The following is a 23,733-nucleotide window of genomic DNA, read 5'->3' on the forward strand; positions in this document are numbered from 1 at the left end:
TGTCAGAAATCTTTGGTATCATAGACATGGAGCATCATTAGATTTACATGCAAAATTCCAAGGGAAAGCACCACATCTCAAAATAAAAAGGCCAAAAACTCAAGATTTCTAAGCTTAAGCAAATGTGAACACAATGAAAGTACCAAAATTACACCAAGGTACTCTTATCTCTCCAACCCCTCAATTTTTCCTGGGTTGGAGACATGAATACACAACTTGGCTATTCCAAGAGTTGAGAATACTAGTCAATTTTGTAGTGCAAGTAGTAAATAATAACCATTACATGTTGAAATTATGCAGTTCATAAGCTTGATCCAAAAGATTTCGACCAAACCAATCGGTGCATTACCCTGCACCATCTAAGATTATATAATGAGTTTTGGCAGTCAAAGAAGGTACAATGTATAAATAAGACGGAAAGAATTTACCAAATTCTGGAGACAGGAGCATTCTGCATTCCTCATGCCTCTTTCCTAGTAATTCTGTAATTCATAAACACAAGACAGGTCAGAACTTGTAGAAGACAATACCAAGCCATGACATACTTCAATTATTGCTCAAATCTCCAACACGGCCAAACAATTGAAGCATTACAATGAAATAAATAATTATGTCAGGAAGAATGTTCTTATTTATGGCATATTTCGCATCATCTATGTGGTGTTGACTCTTCACGCACCCCATGTCGAATCCTTGATATGCACGAAGTTCATAGTGTTAAATTGTGGTAACAGTCGAGATTGCGGTAACGGGCGTGATGTAGATATCAGTCAAAACCATAAGATATCCCTTGATATGGCCCAAAACACGGGCTTTTTACCCATTTAAAATACGGGAAATTTCAGTTCGTTGTTTTCGGAAACCTTTACAATGCAATGCGATGCGATGCGGCCTTGTTTACACTATGGCACACACTAAAATAGATACACCAGACATTTAATTTTGAACCAAAAAAATTGAATATTTTCTATAAAAAAACGACCAAGCCTTGGCATTTTTAGTATCCTCTCTCCTTGGATTAAACCTAGAACAATAAAGGACGCCAGTCTGCAAAATGCTTACTTTATCCATCAACAATTTTTTCCTTTTCCCTTACCCCAAAAACACAAATTCTTGTCACAAAATTAATAGGTTTAATCAAACCGCATTATTATTACACGATAAAAAACCCTTAGTGGTCATTATTCTCTTTAGCTTTAAACCTGAGGCAACAATGTGGGTGTAGCATCAATCATCGTACATTGTTTTCATGGTAGTCGACCATCAACAAGTGAAACTGATACAAGATATATAACATAAACAAAAGATGGCAAACACTCAGATCCCTAAGGTTAACGGTTGAGGCTTAATGAATTAAATAGAACCAAGCTATTTACACTTCAAAGCCTACTTTTTGCTTTCACATGGAACATAGTCACCAAGGCAACTGTGAAAATGTGGGGTTAAAACTGTTCCTCGCCCAACAACATGAGAAATTGAGAATCAAACCAGGCATACAAGTTATCTATGCGGTTGCCTATAGAGAACTCTTGTGCTAGTGTGCACTGTCAATATAGACAACATTTACGTTACATGATTCCTATACTTTCATTCCAAAAAAGCAAGGCAAAATATGTTTCTGCTCATTCGACAAACAATATGGACTCACGAATACATGCACAATTGTATAAAAAATTCAGATAGAAAGTCACCTGAAGCAGTAGATTCCCAATGCAGTTGTGATTTCATTAATGACTGAAGTTGCAAAGTGCAAGTACAGACAAGCTTGGCCAAGACAAAAAGCACCATCAAGCAAAGCAAAGTTAAATTAAATGCAAAAATATGAAACAACATTCCTGGATATCCAAATAAAATTTTTAAATTAACAGAAAAAACAAGGGCAAAGATTTGGGAAATTAGCAGCAAAATCTATTATACGTTCATTTGAAAAGGCTAGTCATCCACGTATTAAAAACGTTATTCCTTCAAAATACTGTCAGCTATGAAAACAAATACAATGCTCAGTAAGAATGGCCAAAAGAATAAAAATAACTAGCTACAGAAAAGGTCAAATGTTTCATACCAGTAAAAACACAATAACCAAGCAGCACCAAGAGCTCATCAACCAAAGCAACCCTGAGAATGATTTAAAGTTAAGCATCAACATCACTAATCATGAGGATAAACAGCAACACCCAACAGGTGAACATCCTACCCATCATTCAGCCTAGCAGTCAAAGTGTTTGCAATGGCGAGAGGCAGATACAAAAGAGACTGAAACAAATAATTTGCAGGAGTTAGTAAAATAGAGAATGACGCTGCAAAATCAGAAACGAAACACAATGAATGTGTATTAGAAAAGAGCATTGACCAGTCAACTACAATAGGATATCTCAACAAACATATACACTTGATCCTTCTATTTGGTTTATCCAAAAGCCCATCCCACTGGTAGAATCCCACAGTTGCATCCAAACTTAAGAATGCTTGGACAACGCTTCAGGGGATGTTGGAGAAATTTTTATCATATCATCCAAAATACATGAAGCATGATTATTTGTTTCCTAATTAAAAATATTGATTGAATCTAAAGTTCCAGCTGTGCACTCATTTGCATGGGATTTTACATTCTTTCATATGGGATGATAACTAGGATTTTATTATTACCAGTTACCACCTGAATCAAGTGTGTTCCTAATTGCAAACCCTTAGAACAGCCTAAAGATATAAGAAATCTTGAACATCAATGCCTCTTTTATCCTTCATTGGGATCTTAATCATATAAGCTTTTATCAAACTTCTTGAAATTCTGCTTAAAGAGAACCATATTCTTATAAATCCCAACAGGTAGATTACAAGCTCCTTCACAAATCATAAATCACATTATCGACAAAAAAATGACCAAAATCTTTTCCAAACAAAGCATATGTAAAAAAACTCCAATTTAGCAATGCATCCGTCAAGGCTTCATTGTCTCAAAAGACGTGTAAAACTAAAACAAACTAAAACATTGATAAATTATAAAACAAAGGAAACCACCAGCAAGAAGCGAATATACACGTTTCCATGACATAGAAAAATATCATACGAAAACTTTATTCATCAATCAAAAGCCATACCATACACATGCTAGTTTTGAGACCCTTCGGCTCATCACACAAGTGAGACAAAATCATTCTTCCCTGCAATAACATAATATTACATCAGCAAATTTATGATCGAATAATAGATAACCCGAGAAATATAATACTCCCTCCAATTCTAATCAAATATCCCATTTGATAATGTGTCAATTTTTTGAAAAAAAGGGGAAGGATCACATGGGAGGAGTGAGTAAGGCAAAAAGTGATAATCTAATGGTGATTGTGTAAACAGGGGATCCCATGAGGGCACAAGTAAGAGAAAAAGGTTACCGAATAAAAAAATAAGACATTTAATGTGAATATGCCAAAAGAGGAAATGGGACATTTGATTAAAATAGGAGGGAGTAATAAAATAAAATAATAATAAAATTTAAAGATAATTCCAAACAATTTCACCAGACGAAATTTACTTACCACTAGGAAACCAAATGCAAGTCCAGTTCCCAATACAACAAGATGAGGATAGTTGCCAAGTAGATCAGATGGAGACAAATAGTCCCTGCACGAGCATAATTATTACTAACAGACGGTCCAAGGGCATTAAAGCAATTTTACGGTAGTGAACCATACCACAAAAGGACTCCAACCATGAGCACCACAAATGGGTAAAGCTGATATCAAAATCATTAATAGTGAGTTCACAGCTAATTACATAATAAAGGTAAAAGGAAAGCAAAAACAGAAATCTTCCAATGATAATTACCATAGCTAATGCAAGCAGCATACTTCCTTTTCTTAATTTAACCACGGAGTAAACATTCTGTATGCTGCATAGACAGAGTGTCTAAGATGAGATTGCAATGGATAAATTCAGATGGAACAAGTCCAAGCATGAAACATTTACTATTAAACTATTAAGGATCAACCAGCCTCATATGTTCTACCAATTCAACATGCAAGTTAGTCAAAATTTATGTGAAAACACCCAATATGCAAGACAAAATGTATGAATAAGATTAAAATGCTTAGAAAAGAATACAAACTTGAATATAACAGTCGGTATTACACCAACTGCTATCATTAAGTATAGTACAGCTTCATATGTTGGAATCCCTGAAGCAGAGAACAAAAAAAGGGGGTCAGCATCCGGTGGCACATGCAGAGAGAACGACACAGAAGGAAGATATATCAAAGAGGTAAGTAAGACTTGCACCCAAAAACATAAAAACCAAAAAATCAGGATAACCAACAGAAATATAAATAACCAAAAGAAAAAAAAAATAGTTCCAAGTAAAAGAACCAAAGAGAACAAAACCCACAGCTTTTATGGCCAGTCAACTTTTAGTTCTTTTCGTATAAAAAAGGCTTTATATGGGATGTAGAATAGGGATATTGATCACTAACCGAATTACTACAGAATAAGACTCTTCAAGATTGATCTTGCAACTTGCAAGTATAGTATAAGTTGTAGCAGGCATCGCTTCACTGTGAAAAATTACCAACATTGAGAAGGACGCATCAATAGTACGCCCTCCATTCTTAGTGTTATTTACATTTACATACACGTAGTCCATAGTTTTCTTCACACTTTCTGCTTTTTTCACTTATCTTCAATCCACTTGCTCACCATTTTCTGTATGCTCCCTCCGCGCACACTAGAGTGCTACTATATATGCCAAGAACTATGAAATTAAGGGAGAAATCCTTCTATATTAAAACATCATCATTGTAATGATTTTTGAACTCCTCTTATTGGATTTACTAATGTCCTTCCAGAGTACAAATATGAAACTCAACATCCGCAAGAATGTCAATGTTGAAAATTAGTACATGCAAAGTATTTCATTTTCCACTAATTTTGACTCATGATAACCAACCTATGGCATCTTTTAATGAAAATATAACAAATAACAGCTGTTGAACTACAATTATGAACTTCCATGAGCTAGTAAGTAATGCAAAAAAAATATTGCATAAAACCCCAACAGTGAAACTTCACAGGAGCACTATGTCTCAATGACAGCATTTTAACTAAGATATAGATATTTTGAGTTTGTTTGCAAAAACATAACAATCTGAAATGACAAAGTACACTACTTTCAACTAGTATAGTCACTATCAGTAAGCAACTGCAAGTCTGCAACTAAGTATTTAATGAATAAGTGGATGCAGGAACATCTTACTCAATCTGTAACCTAGAATTTGATTTGTAAAGAGGCCTTGGTTTAAAAAGATCTTTGGTAACTCCATTAGAAACATTGGTAAAGTGATGTTTTGCTTCATTCATGCTCTGTACCTATCTATATAAGGTAATATTCTTTAGAGTATAAGCCAGTGCTAGTACTACCTGAAGAGCATATAAATCCATACGCTCAGGTGCACAAGGAAGGTGTCTCCATACTGCAAAATATCAGACAGCATCACCGCATGGGGATTGCATTGCAAAAGTTTTTGAGGTTACCGCGATGGCCACAAAAATTGTGGAACCATCCACAAGACCATTGAAGTAATTTTGCGACCGCATCCGAGATTTTTGCACTATGGATATGGTGTATTGGAACACATGTTATTAGCTGCACCTATTACAATAGACCATAGCGCAACATTCTGACACGTTACCAATCTGTATTATCCAGACTGTCTAGTGTCTACAAAAGAATGCGTCACATAGAACAATTTACATTGTATGTCTATAGTTGATTGAGATGGAAACTCAATCTACCTTTACATGCAAACTCAATCCACTAGACTATGGTCCAACAGGAAAGAGCCAGTTGTCAATTTGTTAGCTACATCTATTAAAATAGGCCATGATACATAGAAGGGAACAATGCATACATAATGATGCTAAAGCATTAATCCCAAATTCCCAATAATATGGGATCGGATACATGAACCAAAATAAATCATTGTGGAGAAATGTTGCTTACAAAGAGCATTTGGCCTTACATAGTACTAATAATAATATCTATAATGGAGGCAATCCATTTGATGAGACAAATGATGAAATATTATAGATTTACAAAAAAAGACGTGCACATGGTATTCATTGACTTAATAAAAGGTATACAACAAGGTATCAAGAGAAGTACTTTGGTGAGAAATGATAAAGATGGGTATTTCGAGAAAGTACATTAATGATTAATATAGCACAAGATATGTATCGAGAAGTGTAGATAAATGTTAGGACATGTGGAGAAGAGACAGATAGAATAACATGATCATTACAAGGAGATGTGTCTTGGTTCATATTGTTTATTGCCGACATTGTTTTAGTTTACGAGTCCGTAAATGGGGTAAACGCTAACCTCGAACAGTGGAGATAAGAGTTGGAGTCACAAGAGTTTTAATTAATTCGGAGTAAGATAAAGTGCATATAGTGTCGATGTAGCACAAATGTGATAAATAAAGACACTATAAAGTTAGAAAAGAAAAAAGTTGCTCCAAGTGGATGCTTCAAGATACCATGGATCCATTTTTAGAGTGGTTTAGATATCCATCAAGATATGACCTAGAGAATGGCAAAAATAGAGCGTTGCCATTCGAAGTGGGCCCTTAAAGCTAAAGGAAGAGTTTAATTGAACAACCATTTATTAGACCATTATTACTATATGAATCTATATGAATTAATGTTGGACTTTTAAATTGGACCCTTGTAAGAAGATATAAGTAGCGGAAATGCAAATGCATAGATTAATGAGTGGACATTTTGAGGGAAAGAATTTGAAACAAAGACATATTAAAGGGTTTAGAAGCATATTTTAAGAAGATGAAAGAGAATAGTTTAAGATGGTTGGGCATGTGCAAGGAAGGAGTGTTGGTGAGCTAGTAAGGGAGAAAGAAAGTTGGCATTTGAAAGATTTAAAAAAAAGGCGAGGTAAACCGAAGATAATCTGTAAGGAAAGTGTAGAAAAGTATATGAAGGATTTAGATTTACAGGTTGAGATGGTGGAAATCGAACTGAATGGAGAAGCAGAATCCATGAAGAGGACCATAGGACCTAATCTATTGAAATCTTTTGGGACTAAGGCTTATGCATTGTTGTACCGAACAATCATATTACACAAAGCTAAGCAATCTAAGAATTTTAATAATCATGAGTTCCTCAATATAAATGGAACACAAGCAAATGATTGTTCCAAAGTCATCTACCCATGGTCTTATAAAACAAGAAATCATGTACTTTACGTATATAAAATGCGTGAGAAGGAACTTCAGTGATGTTATTATAAATTATCGAACATAACAGCTACGGAAGATGTCCTCTGGTGCTTGCAATATTACCGTTAAAAAAGGGCACCCAGCTCAAGAAGGGTATTGATGTTCCAAACTGTTGAGCCCACCATTCAGCACCTAGTAAGCAGCAAAGTTTAGGAATGAGTATTGACAGCAACAAAGTCATTTTTCAAATGAATGCAGCAACTAAAACTGGTGGTAAACAATTCAATCAATTGCACCCTCCAACAAAAATACCCTATCTCCTCACTATTGTGATCAATATTTTATTAGTCTATTAAATCTATACGCATGAATGTCCAATGCTTATTCTTTAAAGTCCAAATACTCTAAGAAATATGCTAAAGCAACTACATTAGAATATCAAATCCTGCCACTAGTAACTACCATCATCAACCCCATAATCCAGGAGAAAACACAGTAATATATGCTTGCACTGAGCATAATCATCCACAACAGTCAACTGCATACAAACATCCCAAAGTATCATGATTGATCTTATGAGTAATTAAAGAAAAGATTGAGTCAGATTTCCATTTATTAAGTCGCTCATACAATGAAATGATTCAAAAAAAGAAACTATTTTCAAAATAGTGCAGTACATGAGAAGTCAAATCAACTAAATACTACAACTATATATATTGCATAAAACTGCTATGACAGTTCGGCTGTATCTCACTAGGGTGCAATGACTCACCGACAAAGGTTGTAAAGAAGTGACAACAGTAGATCAGCATGAGACCTTCAGTAGGTCCATTGATTACGGGAAGGATTAGAGTATTCGTAAAGTAGCTGAATATCACAAGCAAAAAAACAGCAGTCAAAACAATAAGAATTAGCTGACCAATAAAGGCATGTTCCAGCAATTGACAAGAACACTAGATATCAACTCAACATAAAGAGCAACGGTACGCAGCTGAACCCTTAGTCTTTTATAAAGAATCAATCAAGTACAATTTAATCTTTTGAAAAGTATTAAAAAAGGCATCATAAAAAATTATGCTTCAAAGTTCATATTTCAGAGCAAAATACTGACGAATGAAAAGGAAGGAAATGCTCAACGATACCACTCCCATAATTCTGTACAAAAATTCAATAAATAGCCAAATGAAAGAATCAACATACATCCCAAATTTTTTAAATGCAAGTAGCAAAATTTAGATCACATACTGTTCCCATGTTGCACCATAAAATGGAACAGCTGCAATCACCCAAAACCAGAAGGTGGCCCTTCCACACATAGCAGTACTCCCAAAAGCCATGGCTTCAAACTGAGATGAAAAAGTGAAATTGGTACCCATCTACTTTGAAGCAAAAAACATAAATGAAACTGAACACTTACAGCACAAGCGAGAGCATCACATCCTACAATGCAGAATTTAATATGTTAAAAGAATGTATCACATTGCTTCAAAACATTAGATAAAAGTAAGAGGCATTCTTATACAAGAATAGGCCAATAGCAAAAACAACTTGGATTGGGATATGAAATACAACATGTCCCTTTGAATTAGCATCAAAAAGAAAATGGAGAGTTTTTAAGAAAACATGTATATTGGGTAATAAATGTAGAGAGAAATTGAATTGTGTAGATGAAATTAAAAGAGAGTTAATATGTATGGATGAAATTAAAAAAAAGTGGTGGATCATTGTCCAAAAGTAGAAATGATTCAAAATAAGTGGGACTGACAAAAATAGCAATTGATGCTAAGACGGAGGGAGTACAAAATAGTTGACATTGGAGAAAAATTAATATATGTATATATATATATAACTTGCCATGGTCAAAAAGCTCGCCCAATGGGCTTGAGGAGTTGGTACGTCTTGCTTGCTTCCCATCCACAGCATCAAATGTCTGGAATTTAATCAAATGAGAATAAGATACAACATATTGATTCAAAAGCAGTACAATTAACAATAATTTTAAGTGCCAAGTATTTGAGAGACTTTAAAACTAAGCATTAAACAGGATTACACTTAAAATCACACTAACTGCGAAAATCACTCCTTGGTTGCTGCACAAATAACAGCTCCCCTATTCGGCATTGAATCTACAAACTAACGCAATACTGTGACTCTGGGTCAACTTAGAAGCTAGACAAAACAAGAATCAGACGGAACTCATCTCTCCCATAATACAAAATAATAAACAGAAGCTAGTTAGGATGCCTCCAATGACAAAGTCTCTAGAAACCTAGAAACAGACAATCCAGCCCTCAACACGTGCAGGAAAATTAGGAGATAGTTTCAGAATGAACCAGCACGAAAAGTTGAGAACTCAAGTAGAGAAGTACAAAACACCCACCAATATGCATTGCAAGTTTAAATGTCATAACTAACAAGTTGAATCATTGTAGTACATGCCTCACAGAATCACAGTGAATCTGTTAGGATAAATGAATAACAAATACTGGTGCCTACTTTCAAGAAAATATAGAACTTCTTGGATAACAAATCCGTGAAATGGAAAGATTCATAAAAATTAAAGAGTAACCAAATGTCTGTAGTCACAAAAAAACATGCTCATAACATCACCCTCATTCAAAGTAGGCTCTATATAATGTTCAAAGAGCAAAAAATCAGAGCACTGTGATTACCTGTGGTCATTAGAAACTATAATTCAGTAAAACAAGAAGGTTTGAGAAAGTGGTGCCTGGAAGCTACTTCCCATTCTAGCCAATGAAAAAAGTAGGTAGGGCAATTTGCACATTGGGTAGTTTTAAGGAAAGTAAGAGACAGGGGTGGAATGTTATGAGCATAAATAGTCTATAGGTAGTAATTTGTAAATAGAATTTTTGGCAGCTTTCAAGTTTTACAAAACCTTTCTGGTAGTACCACAATCAAATTCCCTGACTCATTTTTTCTGGATATAGCCCCACCAGAGCCTTTTTCCTGTCAAATTTCACCACGTTATTCATCTTAACTCCAATCTTTTAGGATTAAAGCTTTGACATTGTTGTAGCATACATTTTAACTTTATCTACCAAAATATTTCCCAAAGTAATGCTTTCAGAACTTAAAAAGTACATATTCTTGATTCATAAAATTAGTTCCACTATGAGATTTTAAGCCTAAATTGGGAAAGAGTGTTTCAAGGAGCAAAGATGAATGAAGGAGAATGGAGTCAATCTGGTTATCTTCTTGATAAAATGTAAATTTATTGACATGAGGAACAAAACTCATGAGCATAACAGTACTTTTTCTCATAATTAGTTGAATTGTTTATTGATTATTATTTTATCTATTGAACAGATTTCCATAATTTTGCAAACCCTGATTTTATTTATAAAATAGTCCCCTAATTTTAATTGCCTAAATTCATACACAAGACAGTAGATTAATAGTTGAAATCATAGATACTCCTCGGTCCTTATAAATCTATCCCATTCTCAGCAGAAAAAAATGTGACAGCTTGTTTGGATGTGCAGGGCAAGCTCATCCGGACACAAGGTATTCCAATTTCCAAGCACTCTAGCAAAGACTCTTCCTTAATTTCACTTGAAGGCTTAAAATTGTGTTCACTTATTTTTAAAAATTGGTTTGATTTGAGGGTTGGAATGTATGAGACGAAGTGAAGGAAATGATGAATTTGCCGGAACATTATTTGATGAGGCCCAAGGTTGGAAAAATAATGCCAAAGGAGAAAAATAGGGAAATTTGGTAGTGGTACAGGTACTAGAACTTGGAAAGAAATTTTACGTTTTTTTAGATATGATTCAAAAAAATAAAATAAAAATCTGAAAAAAAGAATGTATTATGTAGTTCACAAAACGTGAAAGTAATAGGAAGTTGACAAAATCCTTGCACTTGCAAACTTCCAAATAAAAGAAGTGCTACAAATTAAAGTAAAGAATAAAATATATTTGAATTATTAAACTAATTAAAATTTGTTAAATGTTAGTGCCCTAGCTCTAATGAAAGCTGAGAAAGTTACTTTATTTAAGTTAATAAGTAAACTTGGTGGAAAATCTCAAGAAAAGAAGTGAATTCCATTCCAAAACAACAAATAGAAAAGTTACTTATTCCAAATAGAAAATTAAAAAAAATTGAAAGCAAATAACAATACTCTTTGTTCACCACAAAATACAAAAAGCACATAATCTTCCTCCAAAGACTGTAAAACTAAAATTTAAACATAACATTGAAGGGAAATTAACCTTTGGAACCAAATATGGGCGGTTCCGATAAGAATTCATTCTTGAACAAAATTCATTTTCTTACTAGTTTCATCTATTCCATGACTGAAACAAGGGGGGATACACATTACACCAAGTTGGAATCCGAAGAAAATTTTCAACAAATGGCGGATCTATTCACTATCAATAATTGAGCCAAATATGGTGTATCATAAGGGATTTGCAGGATCAAAATTCTACTATAGGAAATCTAGTGCACATTTCAAGCACACATCATCTCCAAATAAAAATTTTAACATCAATGCTCTACAAAAACATTAGCATGATTGTGTGAGGCCGGGAGGGCTACCATATTTTCCACATAAAAAGCGCACTTGCGGAGGCTGGTACATAGATTTTAAGACATCAAAAAGCTACATCAATGCTCCATCAAAAACGCTGGAAGGTGTTGACAATATGCACATTCTATAGGAGCCTATAACAAGCAATACTCCATTTCTATGTATCAAGGAGCATATAAATGTCTTCAATAAACCCATCACAAATCCCTTATTACATCTGAAAAATTTTCCCTTCAAGCATTTTCGTCAATAAAAGTCAAACATGCAATTATGCAAGGCTAAGAGAGCAAGAAAAATATGAAATAAGAGAACACCAAATACTGAAGCACAAAACAAGAAGTGACAACAAAATCAGGAAAACTTTAACAAACCAAAGTCGTGTTATCAAGTCACTCATAGAATAAAAATAAACCTGGTATAAAAAGAGTAGTAATCCATGCATGAAATGAACCCATCTAGGTGGTGGAGAATCCAAATGAGGCGAATATATCTGAAAATGATGACAATGAAACAGTCATTAAAGCAACAAAATAAATTAATAAGTCAGCAAGCACAGACATTATCAAACAAAGACAACTCAACCATCTCAAAGAATACTATCATCCAAGGCTAGGATAATTTACAGGATTAAATTTAAAACATATAAAAGCAAATCTATGAGAACTTCCTCTATTTTCTTTTTTACTTGCCCTCTCTATTGCTTGTATTGCTATTTTAACAATTCCACTACTTTATTTGTGGATTCCACCATTCATCTCTAAACAAGGGTCATATTGAAATTTCCTTCGCTACTAGACAAAATTAATGATGATTTTCACATAATAGATATGTCGGTGCAACTAGTTAACAAGAGCCCTTTAGGTAAAAAGAATGATTCCTTTTATCAATGTATTAACTGTTGAAAATGCCTTGCATAATTATCAGAGAACATAATACATATGCACACGGAAGAGTACATTTGACTGGAAACTCTTTTGAACAACCAATATTACAAATCAACAACATTTCATTACTCTAATGCCATTAAATGGCTTCAACCTAGGAAAGGTCAAATTTGTGCAGCCTATTCCTTGTAAAAAACAAAGAGGTTGTTTAATCTACAGTTGCAAGTATATAAAAATGTATATTATTTAAGTAATTTTACTAGCCAGAAAGCTATAAATCCTTGGTTCCATTGAAAATGGACAATAAGATTGCAAAAACAAATTAAAAAAAGTAAAAATTTATCACTTACATATCCAAGTAAGGCAGAAGTCATTAAGAACATGAATCCTGTGAGTGTTATCTGCACCCAAAAAAGAGGTACCTCTCAGACAATGCACATACAATTCGCCAAAATATAGAAATATCATAAAAGGAGTGGCAGAATTTCTAGTAAGAAAATAACATGAAAGTAAGAATTACCATATTTGGACTGAAGAAGCATCCATAAAGAACAATTGCAAGATGAAAGGTAGAAAGTCAGCAAATTTGATAATACAGTAAAATTAAGCAAACCTAATTTTAGAACAAAATCGATAACCCCAATAATTTTACTCCAATAAAACCCATTTAAAAGATAGAATGTGATTGATAAAGCAGAAACTTACGGCATCCAAAGAGGGAAGAAATGAACGAAACGAGTCCAGAAAGGTTGTAAAACATATTTGGCAACATAAGAATGATCTACACCACTATACTTGTATCTATGTAGAGCAGCAATACCATGAGACCCAATATACCCCATTCTTCTTTTCCTTCAATTCAATATAATCAACAACCTATTGCACCAAACAACACAACAAACCCTAATTTTTAGATCCTTAAATTGGGAAATTCGCAATGAATAATACAGTATCAAATTCACAATATCAATCACGAATATTTTAATCTTCTATAGCTATTATAAAAATAATAATTGAAATACATTAGACCTGAAATGAACTTAATTGATGTAGAAACCGATTAAATTTTAACAAGTTGAAGAATTGATATACGAATTATGAATGGAATAAATGAGGGGGAAAGGGAAATGGGAATTTATGTGGGATCGGTTCAAAATTTTCACTTTGTTAGCAAAGTTATGAAATTTTTTTTTACGTTGATTCGATTTTGCCTTTTTGAGGAGAAAGATTAAAAAAATGAAGGCGAAATAATAAAGAAATACAAAATTGAATCGTTGCTTGTCATTTTCAGGCAACTTGGTAAGTGACAGCTTAGCGTTTAAGATATTGCAGCAAACGCTATAAAATATACTCCATATTATTAATTAATATTAATTAATATTAATAATAAAGAAATACTAAAATTGCATGTTGCTTGTCTTTTTCATGAAATGTTTGCTAGGTAAATAACCGTGATTTACCAATTATAAGTACTTATAGGTGATAGGTCTATAATTTTAATGATTTTGTTTTCTTTTTTCATTTTAATTATTTATTAGTTTTTCTTAGGTCTTTTATGGTGATTTACAAATTACCGTCATTAACTTATATTTTTTACTTCCATGAGGGGATTATTATGGAATACTTCTATATGTCTATATTCTACTTCCATGTTTAAAGAAAAAAAAAAGAATATGGTGCTATTTTAGTTGATTAAGTATCATTTTTCTGTATAAGGTATTGGCTTTGATTGATTTGTAACTTTTTAATCCCTCACCCTATCTAGTAAAAAAAATGTTTAATGACAATGTTGTTCAGCCGGTCTCCAGGAGACCGTTTCTCTGAGAGACGTCTCTTAGGCCTAATTTATTAAATTTTAATGTTTACTTAATGTATCTTTAATGCCTACTTACATCATTATTAATGCCTACTTACCGTATCCTTAATGTCTGCTTACAATATCCTTGAAAATGCTTACTTATAGTATTCTTAATGCCTACTTATATCATCCTTAATGCGTACTTACATCATCCTTAATGTCTACTTATTGTATCCTTAATGCATACTTATCATATTCTTAATGCCCACTAAGTAAGCGTGCAGTACTTAGGATATCCTTAATGCCCACCAAATAAGTTACTCTATATTTTTCTTTATGGGCCGACCCAAGTAGATTTAGTCTCTCAAAGAGACCGTCTCTCAGAATAATTTGTAAATGTTAAATTAATAAAACAATGGATTGCAAAATCAATTAAGCAATTAGTCTCTAGATTGAACTGTTGTCATACCAATGAAGACCAATAAACATAGGGAAAGATTGAAAAAAACGAGATTATTTATCTACTTAATTCCAAATATAAGATTGGAAAAAACTTATGTCCCAAAATAAGCTTCCGTACATCAAATCCTAGCTTCGGGTAGAGTCGCTGTTAGTAACAGCGAAAGTGAAAAAAAAAAAATTAAAAGCCCAAAGTCGCTGTTAGTAACAGCGACCTAAAAAAAATAAAAAATTAAAAGCCCAAAGTCGTTGTTAGTAACAGCGACTTAAAAAAAATAAAAATAAAAAAATATATATATTTTTTTTTTTTAAGTCGCTGTTAGTAACAGCGACTTAATGTTTTTTAAGTTTTCAGTTCTCAGTTACTTCCTCATTCCAACCTACGAGATTAAGAAGTTATCAGTTAACCTTAAAGTCGCTGTTACTAACAGCGACTTTGGGGTTTTAATTTTTTTTTTCCTCATTCGCTGTTACTAACAGCGACTTTGAGGTTTTTATTTTTCTTTTTTTTTTTTTCCTCTTTCGCTGTTACTAACAGCAACTTATCCCGATGCTAGGCTTGGATGTACGGACGCTTATTTTGGGAAATAAGTTTTCACGAACCTTATTTTTGGAATTAAGTTGTTTATTTATCTTACTTTTTTCAAATTTTCTAAACATAGGTACGTTGTGGTATTAAACCAGTTGAGATCGCTCCTTGCTATGTTTGTTAGTGGTACCGTTCACTTTCATAAAATATGGTTACAAATGGATAGAATTGGATCACACACAAGTCTGCCTTGCGAGATAGGAATTTGAAAACATTAAGCAATTTTTTTAAAAAAAAAAAAACTTTGGGTAAATTTAATTCCAAAAATAAGCATTTTTATGTTCGAGTCTAAGGTTAGGTATGTTCGCAGTTAATAACTGCGAACAAAAAAATTGGTCAAAAAAATCAAAATTGTTTGCTCGCACTTAATAATTGCGAACAAAAGTGAGACAATGTCATGACTTTAAAAGGGACGAAAAAAAACATTGTTGTTCGCAATTAGTAACTGCAAACAAACATGACTTCCACTTCCCCGTCCCTTCTAACGTTATGACATTATCTCCCTTTTATTCGCACTTACTAACTGCGAACAAACAATTTTGACTTTTTTGACCAATTTTTTTGTTCGCAGTTAATAACTGCGAACATACCAAACCTTAGGTTCGGACATAAAAACACTATTTTTGAAATTAAGTTTAACTGAAGCTCATTTTTTTATTTTTTTGTTAAAATTGCTTAATTATTTCAATGTTTCGCGAGATGGACTCTATTAGTAAGTCGGAGTAACTCCTTATTGATAATGTTCGTGTGTATTAGTAGAAATTGCGAGGAAAATTTGAAAAAAATAAGTCTTTAATAACTTTAGTCAAAAAACAAGCTTAGTTCAAACTTATTTCCCAAAATAAGCGTCTTTGGCTCCAAAGCTAGGCTTGGTGTATACTCGTTGTTGTTAACAGTGAATTAAAGGAAATGGTAAAAAATTAAGTCAAGTGTGAAGTCGCTGTTACTTACAGCAAACCTGGTCAAACTAGGTCAAAAATTTGTTCACTGTTAATAACAGCAAACAAAGGCTTGACCTGGTTTGACCAGGTTTACTTCTATTCGCTGTTACTAACAGCGAACAAATGTTTGACTTTTATTGACTTTTTTGTATGATTTAAACTAGCCGTTGTAAAATTGAAAAATAGTCGTTATAAAATTGAAAATAGCCATTGTTATTATGTTCAATAAATAACTCCATCATTTCCCTACTTCATTGTATCCAAACTCCATCATTCTTGTTCTAGTTAATTGATTTTGAAGATAACATAAAGTATTATGTTAGTATTATTCTCAATTTATAAATGTTAATATTATTTTTTAATGTTTACTTATGTTACTATATCATATGTGTTCCGTAGATGTCACAGGAGCGTTCTATTGAAGAACTTTGTGATTGTGGTTATGAAGTTGAGATTAATACAGATTGGAGCGACATCGATCCTGGCCGTGTTTTGTTGCTTGTCCTTTCTAATTGGTTGAAGGATTAGGTTGCACATGCTTTAGATGGATTGCTCCGGAGAGTACCAAATAGCAGAGAGCCTTAATAATACGGCTTGAAAATGGAAAATAAGAGCTTAAAGATGAGGTATTTATATCAAGAGACAAATAGATGATATGGCACATAGGAAAAAAGAGACTGAAAGGATTATGAGAAAATTTAAGAAGCAACCTTAGTTAGCAATGGTGGTTTAACTTAACGAATGAACTATGTAATTTGATATGGATTCGTTCATGAATGAAATTGTGTTGAATCTTCGAGAGCATTTTTCCTATTTGAATATGATTGTCTGTTTGATTTTGATTAAATGCATAATTAATTCTTGGCGGAATGATTCATCGCCGAAAACTCTGAGTAATTAACATCATTTCATTCATAATAAACATGTGATAATACAATAAACATATACACATTTACATATATATTACAAAATATACACAACAGTCCACATGTTACAAATATTTAATGTATACAAAACGTTACTAATGTTTAATATATAAAAACAATATACTAATGCTATCCTCCTCCCGTACCCTCTCTAACTGTGATGGTTTATGACGCCTCCTACGATAGTAAGAGGCGGTCGCATGACGCTCGGGTAGGGGAGGTGATTGATACTGGGATGATCTAGCACCCTGTGAGGACCCGGCACCATAGTCGGGGCACGTTAAGTCTACCTCCTCAAGATGAACGTCGGCATGATGAGGAGATGACCCCTGAGCGTCCATAGTGGTGTTAGGCACAACGACTTATGGAATGAAGTGCTGAAACTATGTCGCTAGGAGTATGCCTTGGGCAATCTCCCATACAGGCTCCTCCTGGCTGGAGCTGATGACAGTTGCAATGCCCTGTGCCTGCATTCAATTTGGAGTTAATGACATCTATAATATGTAAGTTCTATAGATAATAATCAATATGGAAGAATACTTACAAACTGTGTCATCGTCGGTGCTGCGGGAGCGTACTGGGCGGCTGCGATGATGCCTCGTGGTGTCATCCATCGACGAGTGATGGAGAGGAACCACGGCATATAATCCGCCGAAGTAGGTGCGCCTACAGCATCGATCGGTGCACCTTGGGCCAGCAGCTCTAGCTTGTGATCCCAACGAGCGATATGGCGCCAGTTGATCTCCAACCAGTTCTTGGGTTCCCAACCCTTGCGTGAGCTGTGATGAAGCTCTCCCTCTGTGTCACAAGGCGGTGGGATGCCTTGTACCATTCCAAATTGGCGCAGTACGCACTCAGGGAAATGCACTTCGACTATATCGAAGCATATCAAAGGTACAGATGCTCTCCACGCCCGTGAAAATATCCCTGAGTGATGAGGCAATGCAGCGTATGCCTTAGCGGGGTAAGGGTCTCATCAAACTACACGTGAAAATGTAATTAATAAATTACGCTATATGATAGTTACAAGACTAGAAAGTGAAGCCTTTACCTGGTCAGCTCGAAGTAGATCGGATTGATCGCGATAGAAGCCCACGCCAGATCCTTTGTGACTATTTGTACGCCTATCAAAAGACCACCGCAATCCATATGGCACATCTAGTGGTGGAAGAATTAGTGGTGCAAATGCACCACGTCCCACAGTCCTCATCGGTTGCTCAATGAGAATGTGCTCCCACACCCAAAGCTATGAATTACAGATATAAGTAAGTAAACGAAACATAAGAACAAATTAAGAAACAAATCAATAACATGTAAAATTAGTATTACCTGGAGAATAATTAGGGGCCCATCGATCTCCTTCACGTTCTTCCGTGAAGCGTCACATAGTCTCTTGTACAGATAACCTAGGGCTGCGTAACCTCAGCTGTAACCGGAGATGACCTCCCATGGCGCATCAAGCAACGTCAAGTACAAAAGCTGTACCCTGTTGCCAGTCTTGTCGGAGAACAAGACAACACCAATTAGATATATTAGCGTATCTCTCAATGGTAGCCTCATCAGCACCTTCAGGGAGGTGCGAAAAGTTCTGCGCAAGCTATGTCACGCGCAACCCACTCCCTTTGGATACCTCTGGGGGAGGTCGGACTCCTAAGACCTTATGAACTATATCTAGCCAACTATCGAGTTGGCGTCCAACGGTACAGACGCCATGTCCCTCGATGGGAAGCTATGTAAGCACAACTACGTCAAGTAAAGTGATAGTAGCTTCACCTAGAGGTAGGTGGAAGGTATGTGTCTCTTGGCGCCACTACTCTACTAAAGCCGTGACTAAAGCCCGATCCACTCTCCCATAAGCGATGAGGTGGAAGTCGTACAACCTCGCTCGCTGAATGAAGGGAATGATCCGTGCGTCAATCTGCCACGGAGCAGAGTCGGGATGCCTGGTGTATATGGTCTTTGTGTCGGACACCTAAACGCAAAGATTATATTAGAATAAAGTTAAAGTATTAAGACATATACATTTAAAAAATTAATTTAATTAACCTGGACATCCCATAGTACACTGCTCCTATGATCCGACTGTATCGTCAGCACACTAGGGTTGCGAGGGCCTGGAGTTGCTGGATCCATCTCTAGTGTAATTCAATAATAACTTAGTTGTAGTTATGATTATATGTAACAAACTTAAGAAATACTCAAATTGTATACTTATGTTTTTTATTTGTTTCCATAATCTTTATGTTTCTATACTCAAATAATGATACAGTTTACCTTGACGTGCAAGTTCTAGTGTTGTGACCTTCACCACCACACCGTCGACAAGCATTGCGTCTCCTTGACCCTTTGTCCATCTCGTTGGTGATCCTCCTTGACTTAGGTCTTCCTAGTCCATGAATGTTCCTAGTCCACGAATGTCATCTGGATCGTGTATCACCTCAACATCGGTGTATTGAGGCCATGACCTCTTATCAATCAACGACATGAATATGGATTCATATGTATTAACATAGCTCTGCGTAGTGTAGCAGGAGTCCACAAAAAGCTCATACGATAAGTGTCTTTTAATAAGAACGACAAGAACATGAGAACAAGGTAAGTGATATATGGAGGGTTTGTTACAAGTGCATTTCCTCTCTCTCAAATCCACACTTTGTATTTTACCACCCTTGGCGGATCCTCTATTACCACGTCCAGTCTTAACTTGAAAAAGACTTCGTCTATAGTCAAATGCGACGATCTCATGGATGTTTGCCTTCTTAGTGTTAGCGGTGATAATTCTTGTGGTGTGTGAAGTGTACTTACTTCCCCTAATTAGCCATGCATTTGCATTCTCGCGTCTTTTAACAAAATAATCATTAACACGGTAGAAGGTGAACTCCACAAGTGTAGTTATAGGCAAGAAACGTATACCATTCATCACGTTATTGAATACTTCAGCTAATTTGGTATTAGTAACATCATACCTATAATCTCCATCATGACATATTGACCATTTACACATATCACCAACTTGATCAATCTAAAAAAGAGCTTCTCGTTTGGCAAAACCAATAGCCTTCAATCCCTCGATGACCTTATGTGGTTGTCTTTGCTTTGCAGTCCTACCATACATCTTGTTCAGCTTCACATTACCCATTTGACAGTTGAAGTTACTTAACAAATGCCGCAAGCAAAACCTATAATGGGCATTTGGAGGTTGCCATTTCGGCTCCTCCATGGTTGCTAGAATGCCCGCATGTCTATAAAAAATAACACATAAACCTAGACTATGCATCACATGCTTACGAATACATGCCATAAACCAAGACCACGCAGCTATGCATTCTTTCTCTACCAAAGCAAAGGCAAGCAGGAAGATTCCCTTGTTCCCATCTTGAGCAATCGCAGTCAATAATGTATGGTGATACTTACCATACAAGTGTGTTCCGTCAATGGCAATAAGGGGTTTGCAATACTTGAACCCCTCAATACTAAGTTTAAAAACCCAAAACACACACTGGAAAGTTCTAATACTAGGACGGACGTACACACCAACATCATTATCTTGCTTAAAGAACCATTCAACTACAGTCCCGGGGTTAGAAACTTGCATTGCTTTCAAGAAGCGTGGAAGGAGAGGATAAAAGTCTTCCCATGTCCCATAGATGTAGAGAAGGGCTTGTTGTTTAGCACACCATGCCCGCTTATAGGTCACTTCGACACCAAATTGGTCTTTCACCATTTGTCGCACCACAGAGACCTTAATTGATGGGTCTTCAGCTACACAATTTCTAATAACATTGTTAATAACATAAGATGTCAAATGAATGTGTCCAGCTGACACATTTTCAGTACTTAATGCACAACCCCCATGCTTCCCTTAATATGTAACATTCTCCCATGAAGGTGAATAAGAGCTCTTCCTAGCCCTAAGCCTCCAAGCACACCCTCTCTTACACTTCAAGGTGAGCACCGTTTGATTTGAAGTATCAGTTTGGTACTCAACGTTCCTACGAATATGATACAATCTAACAACATCCAACAACGTATCCTTGTTATCAAACATCATACCCTTTTGAAACTCTCCTTCATCGGTGTAGGTTGTATCACAAGCCCAAGACCTCCAAGAGTTGTCCTCAACGTGTTCATCTAGAGGGGGAACTAGTGCATAAGGTGTAGGAGCAATGATTTTTGGAATGTTGCCTAAGCTCATGTCATTAGCTAGAGCCTCCTCGTCAACACCCACATCGTCCTCAGAAAGAGCTTCAAAAAATTCATTACTCTCACTATTAACACCACTCCAAGGCTTATTTGTATCTTCTAAGTTAAAAGTATCATCATTTGAGACTTGAATTTGAAGTTGATTGGGTTCATTATAAGGAGAAGATGAAGATGGCATAATGGGATTTTGGGTTTCTTGGGTAGGGAAGGGCGTATGAGAAGGAGCAGAAGAAGTTACATTTAGGAATGCATTTGTTTCTACAACATTGACATCTTGATTCCCTGGGGGTACGTCTTCTACATATAACTCTAAAGAAGGAATAGAGGTAGACTTTGAATACTCCCACATTGCATTTATACCTTCCTCATCCTCAACCGGAAGAGCTAACAATTCTCCACTCATATTATATTTAAAACTTACATTAACAGTACTTCTTGTAGTGTCAATGTCAATCTTAGAGCATATAAGATGTTTAAATTCATTCAAATCCATGTTTGAGTTGCATGCAAACAGTTTACGTCTTCCCCCAACATACTTAACATTGCTATTATTTGATCGAATTGAACCATTCAAAAAACATACAATAGTCACATGAAATGAAGCCATTTCTACAACAATACATAAAAAATCAACATCACCATCAAGTTTATAAGAAAGTAAGTACATTGTTCAACAACCCTCACAACTAGAGTTCAAAACATTCATAACAACATTTAAAAACAAGGAACATTGATGATTGATTGTATAAATATATATATATATATAATTTATAAATTTAGGGTTTGCATTCAAACATTCTCTACATTAAATTAAAAAATTTTCTACATTAAATTCATGAACAAACAACCTCATTATGAAGATCATGGCAAATAACAACTACATTTGACATATTTATAGAGTTTAAGTGTAAATGATCACTATAAATGACATACTTGTTAAAAACAAAAAGAACTAAAAAATTTATAATAAAAAGGTACCTTAATAAGCTGTAGATCACGAAGAAATAGTAATTTGCAAGTTTATGAACCTGCATTTATGTGAAAGTTGATGAAAAATATAAAAACTAAATTTTCGATAAAGGAAAGAAAAATAAAAATTAATACCTGAAGTGAATGTAGGAACATGACAGAACTAATTAGTAGTAGAAAGTTGGAATTTGATGAGATTAATTGAAGGATTGAAGTTGATTTTAATGGTGGAAAGAAGAGGGAGATTTTCGTGGGTTAGGGCATTGAGACGAACGTGAAATGAGGAAGGAGGAAGAAGACTGCTGATATTTAGGGCAGCAAAAGGTCGCTGTTACTAACTGCGAATTTAAAGTTGACCAGTCAACACCATATGTCGCTGTTAGTAACAACGACTTTAACCTCAACTAAAGTTTTGATCATTTCTTTATACTCGTTGTTAGTAACAACGATTATGTAGCAAAACTAGCTTTGGGGCTAAAGATGCTTATTTTGAAAATAAAGTTTGGCCAAAGCATATTTTTTTGACTAAAATTATTAAAAAGTTTTATTTTTTTTTTCAAATTTTCAAATTGCTGAGTATGTCATCATTTTAGAAATAAAGTGAGAGGGTCATAAATGTCAACTAGGAGACATAAGCGTTAAGGGGTATAAACATTTGTGTGTATATGAAATTGTCCACTCGTTTTATCTAGGATTTAATATTTCTTCTTTAAATCGTACTATCTTCTATTCATCTAAAATGAAATATTTGAGTTTTGCACTAAAATTAAAGAGGGGTGGGACACCACTTAAAAGTGGGTGGAAAATTCTTTTTTTTCATAAAGAGCATTGATATTTATGTGTTATTGTGTTGTTGAAGTAAGGGTAAAAAGGTAAAAAAGAATGACAAAAATAGAAATGAGACATTTTCAGTGAATTGACCTAATAAAGAAATGTCCCATTTTAAATGAATTGGAGGTAGTATTTGCTTATGCTAACAGACGTGGGTAAGTTTCACGATGAATATTTTAAATTGGATAAAATCGTAAAATTTCAGGGAATGTGTGTGTGATATTTTGTGAATTGTTTTAATACTTTCGTATCTGGTAGAAATTGAAATATTGATATTGAGATTTGTGTGTTTACCATTTTGGAGAATACCTTACTTAGGAAATATATGAGATTGTAATTTTAAGGATGAAATTTATTT

General features: G+C 34.7%; 1 protein-coding gene across 2 annotated transcripts; it reads right to left on the minus strand.

Moving 5' to 3' along the window:
* LOC130821386 (choline/ethanolaminephosphotransferase 1) lies at window positions 1-13,926 on the minus strand. 2 transcript variants are annotated; one of them, XM_057687132.1, is made up of 20 exons: window positions 13,689-13,926; window positions 13,365-13,535; window positions 13,180-13,189; window positions 13,010-13,060; window positions 12,188-12,265; window positions 9,078-9,153; window positions 8,641-8,663; window positions 8,469-8,569; window positions 7,996-8,090; window positions 7,347-7,415; window positions 4,106-4,175; window positions 3,826-3,889; window positions 3,693-3,733; window positions 3,537-3,621; window positions 3,099-3,161; window positions 2,195-2,253; window positions 2,063-2,115; window positions 1,692-1,764; window positions 429-482; window positions 1-350 (listed from the first exon to the last, which is right to left on the minus strand). In XM_057687132.1, exons 2-19 carry the CDS (start codon window positions 13,499-13,501, stop codon window positions 461-463), a joined length of 1,170 nt encoding a protein of 389 aa, XP_057543115.1. In that variant the 5' UTR covers window positions 13,502-13,535; window positions 13,689-13,926; the 3' UTR covers window positions 1-350; window positions 429-460. The 2 variants fall into 2 exon arrangements, with proteins under 2 accessions (XP_057543115.1, XP_057543113.1); XM_057687130.1 differs by having other exon boundaries at window positions 1-359.
* Window positions 13,927-23,733: the final 9,807 nt, after the last annotated feature.

The sequence above is a fragment of the Amaranthus tricolor genome, chromosome 8 (assembly GCF_026212465.1).
Source record: "Amaranthus tricolor cultivar Red isolate AtriRed21 chromosome 8, ASM2621246v1, whole genome shotgun sequence".
Taxonomy (NCBI): Eukaryota; Viridiplantae; Streptophyta; class Magnoliopsida; order Caryophyllales; family Amaranthaceae; genus Amaranthus; species Amaranthus tricolor.

Coding starts and splice junctions, on each gene's coding strand:
- LOC130821386 (XM_057687132.1), bottom strand. CDS start 13,501: ATGGGGTATATTGGGTCTCATGGTATTGCTGCTCTACATAGATACAAG. Junction 3,162..3,536: donor TTGCATTTGGTTTCCTAGTG/GTAAGTAAATTT, acceptor ATGTTATTGCAG/GGAAGAATGATTTTGTCTCA. Junction 483..1,691: donor TTGGGAATCTACTGCTTCAG/GTGACTTTCTAT, acceptor TATGAATTACAG/AATTACTAGGAAAGAGGCAT.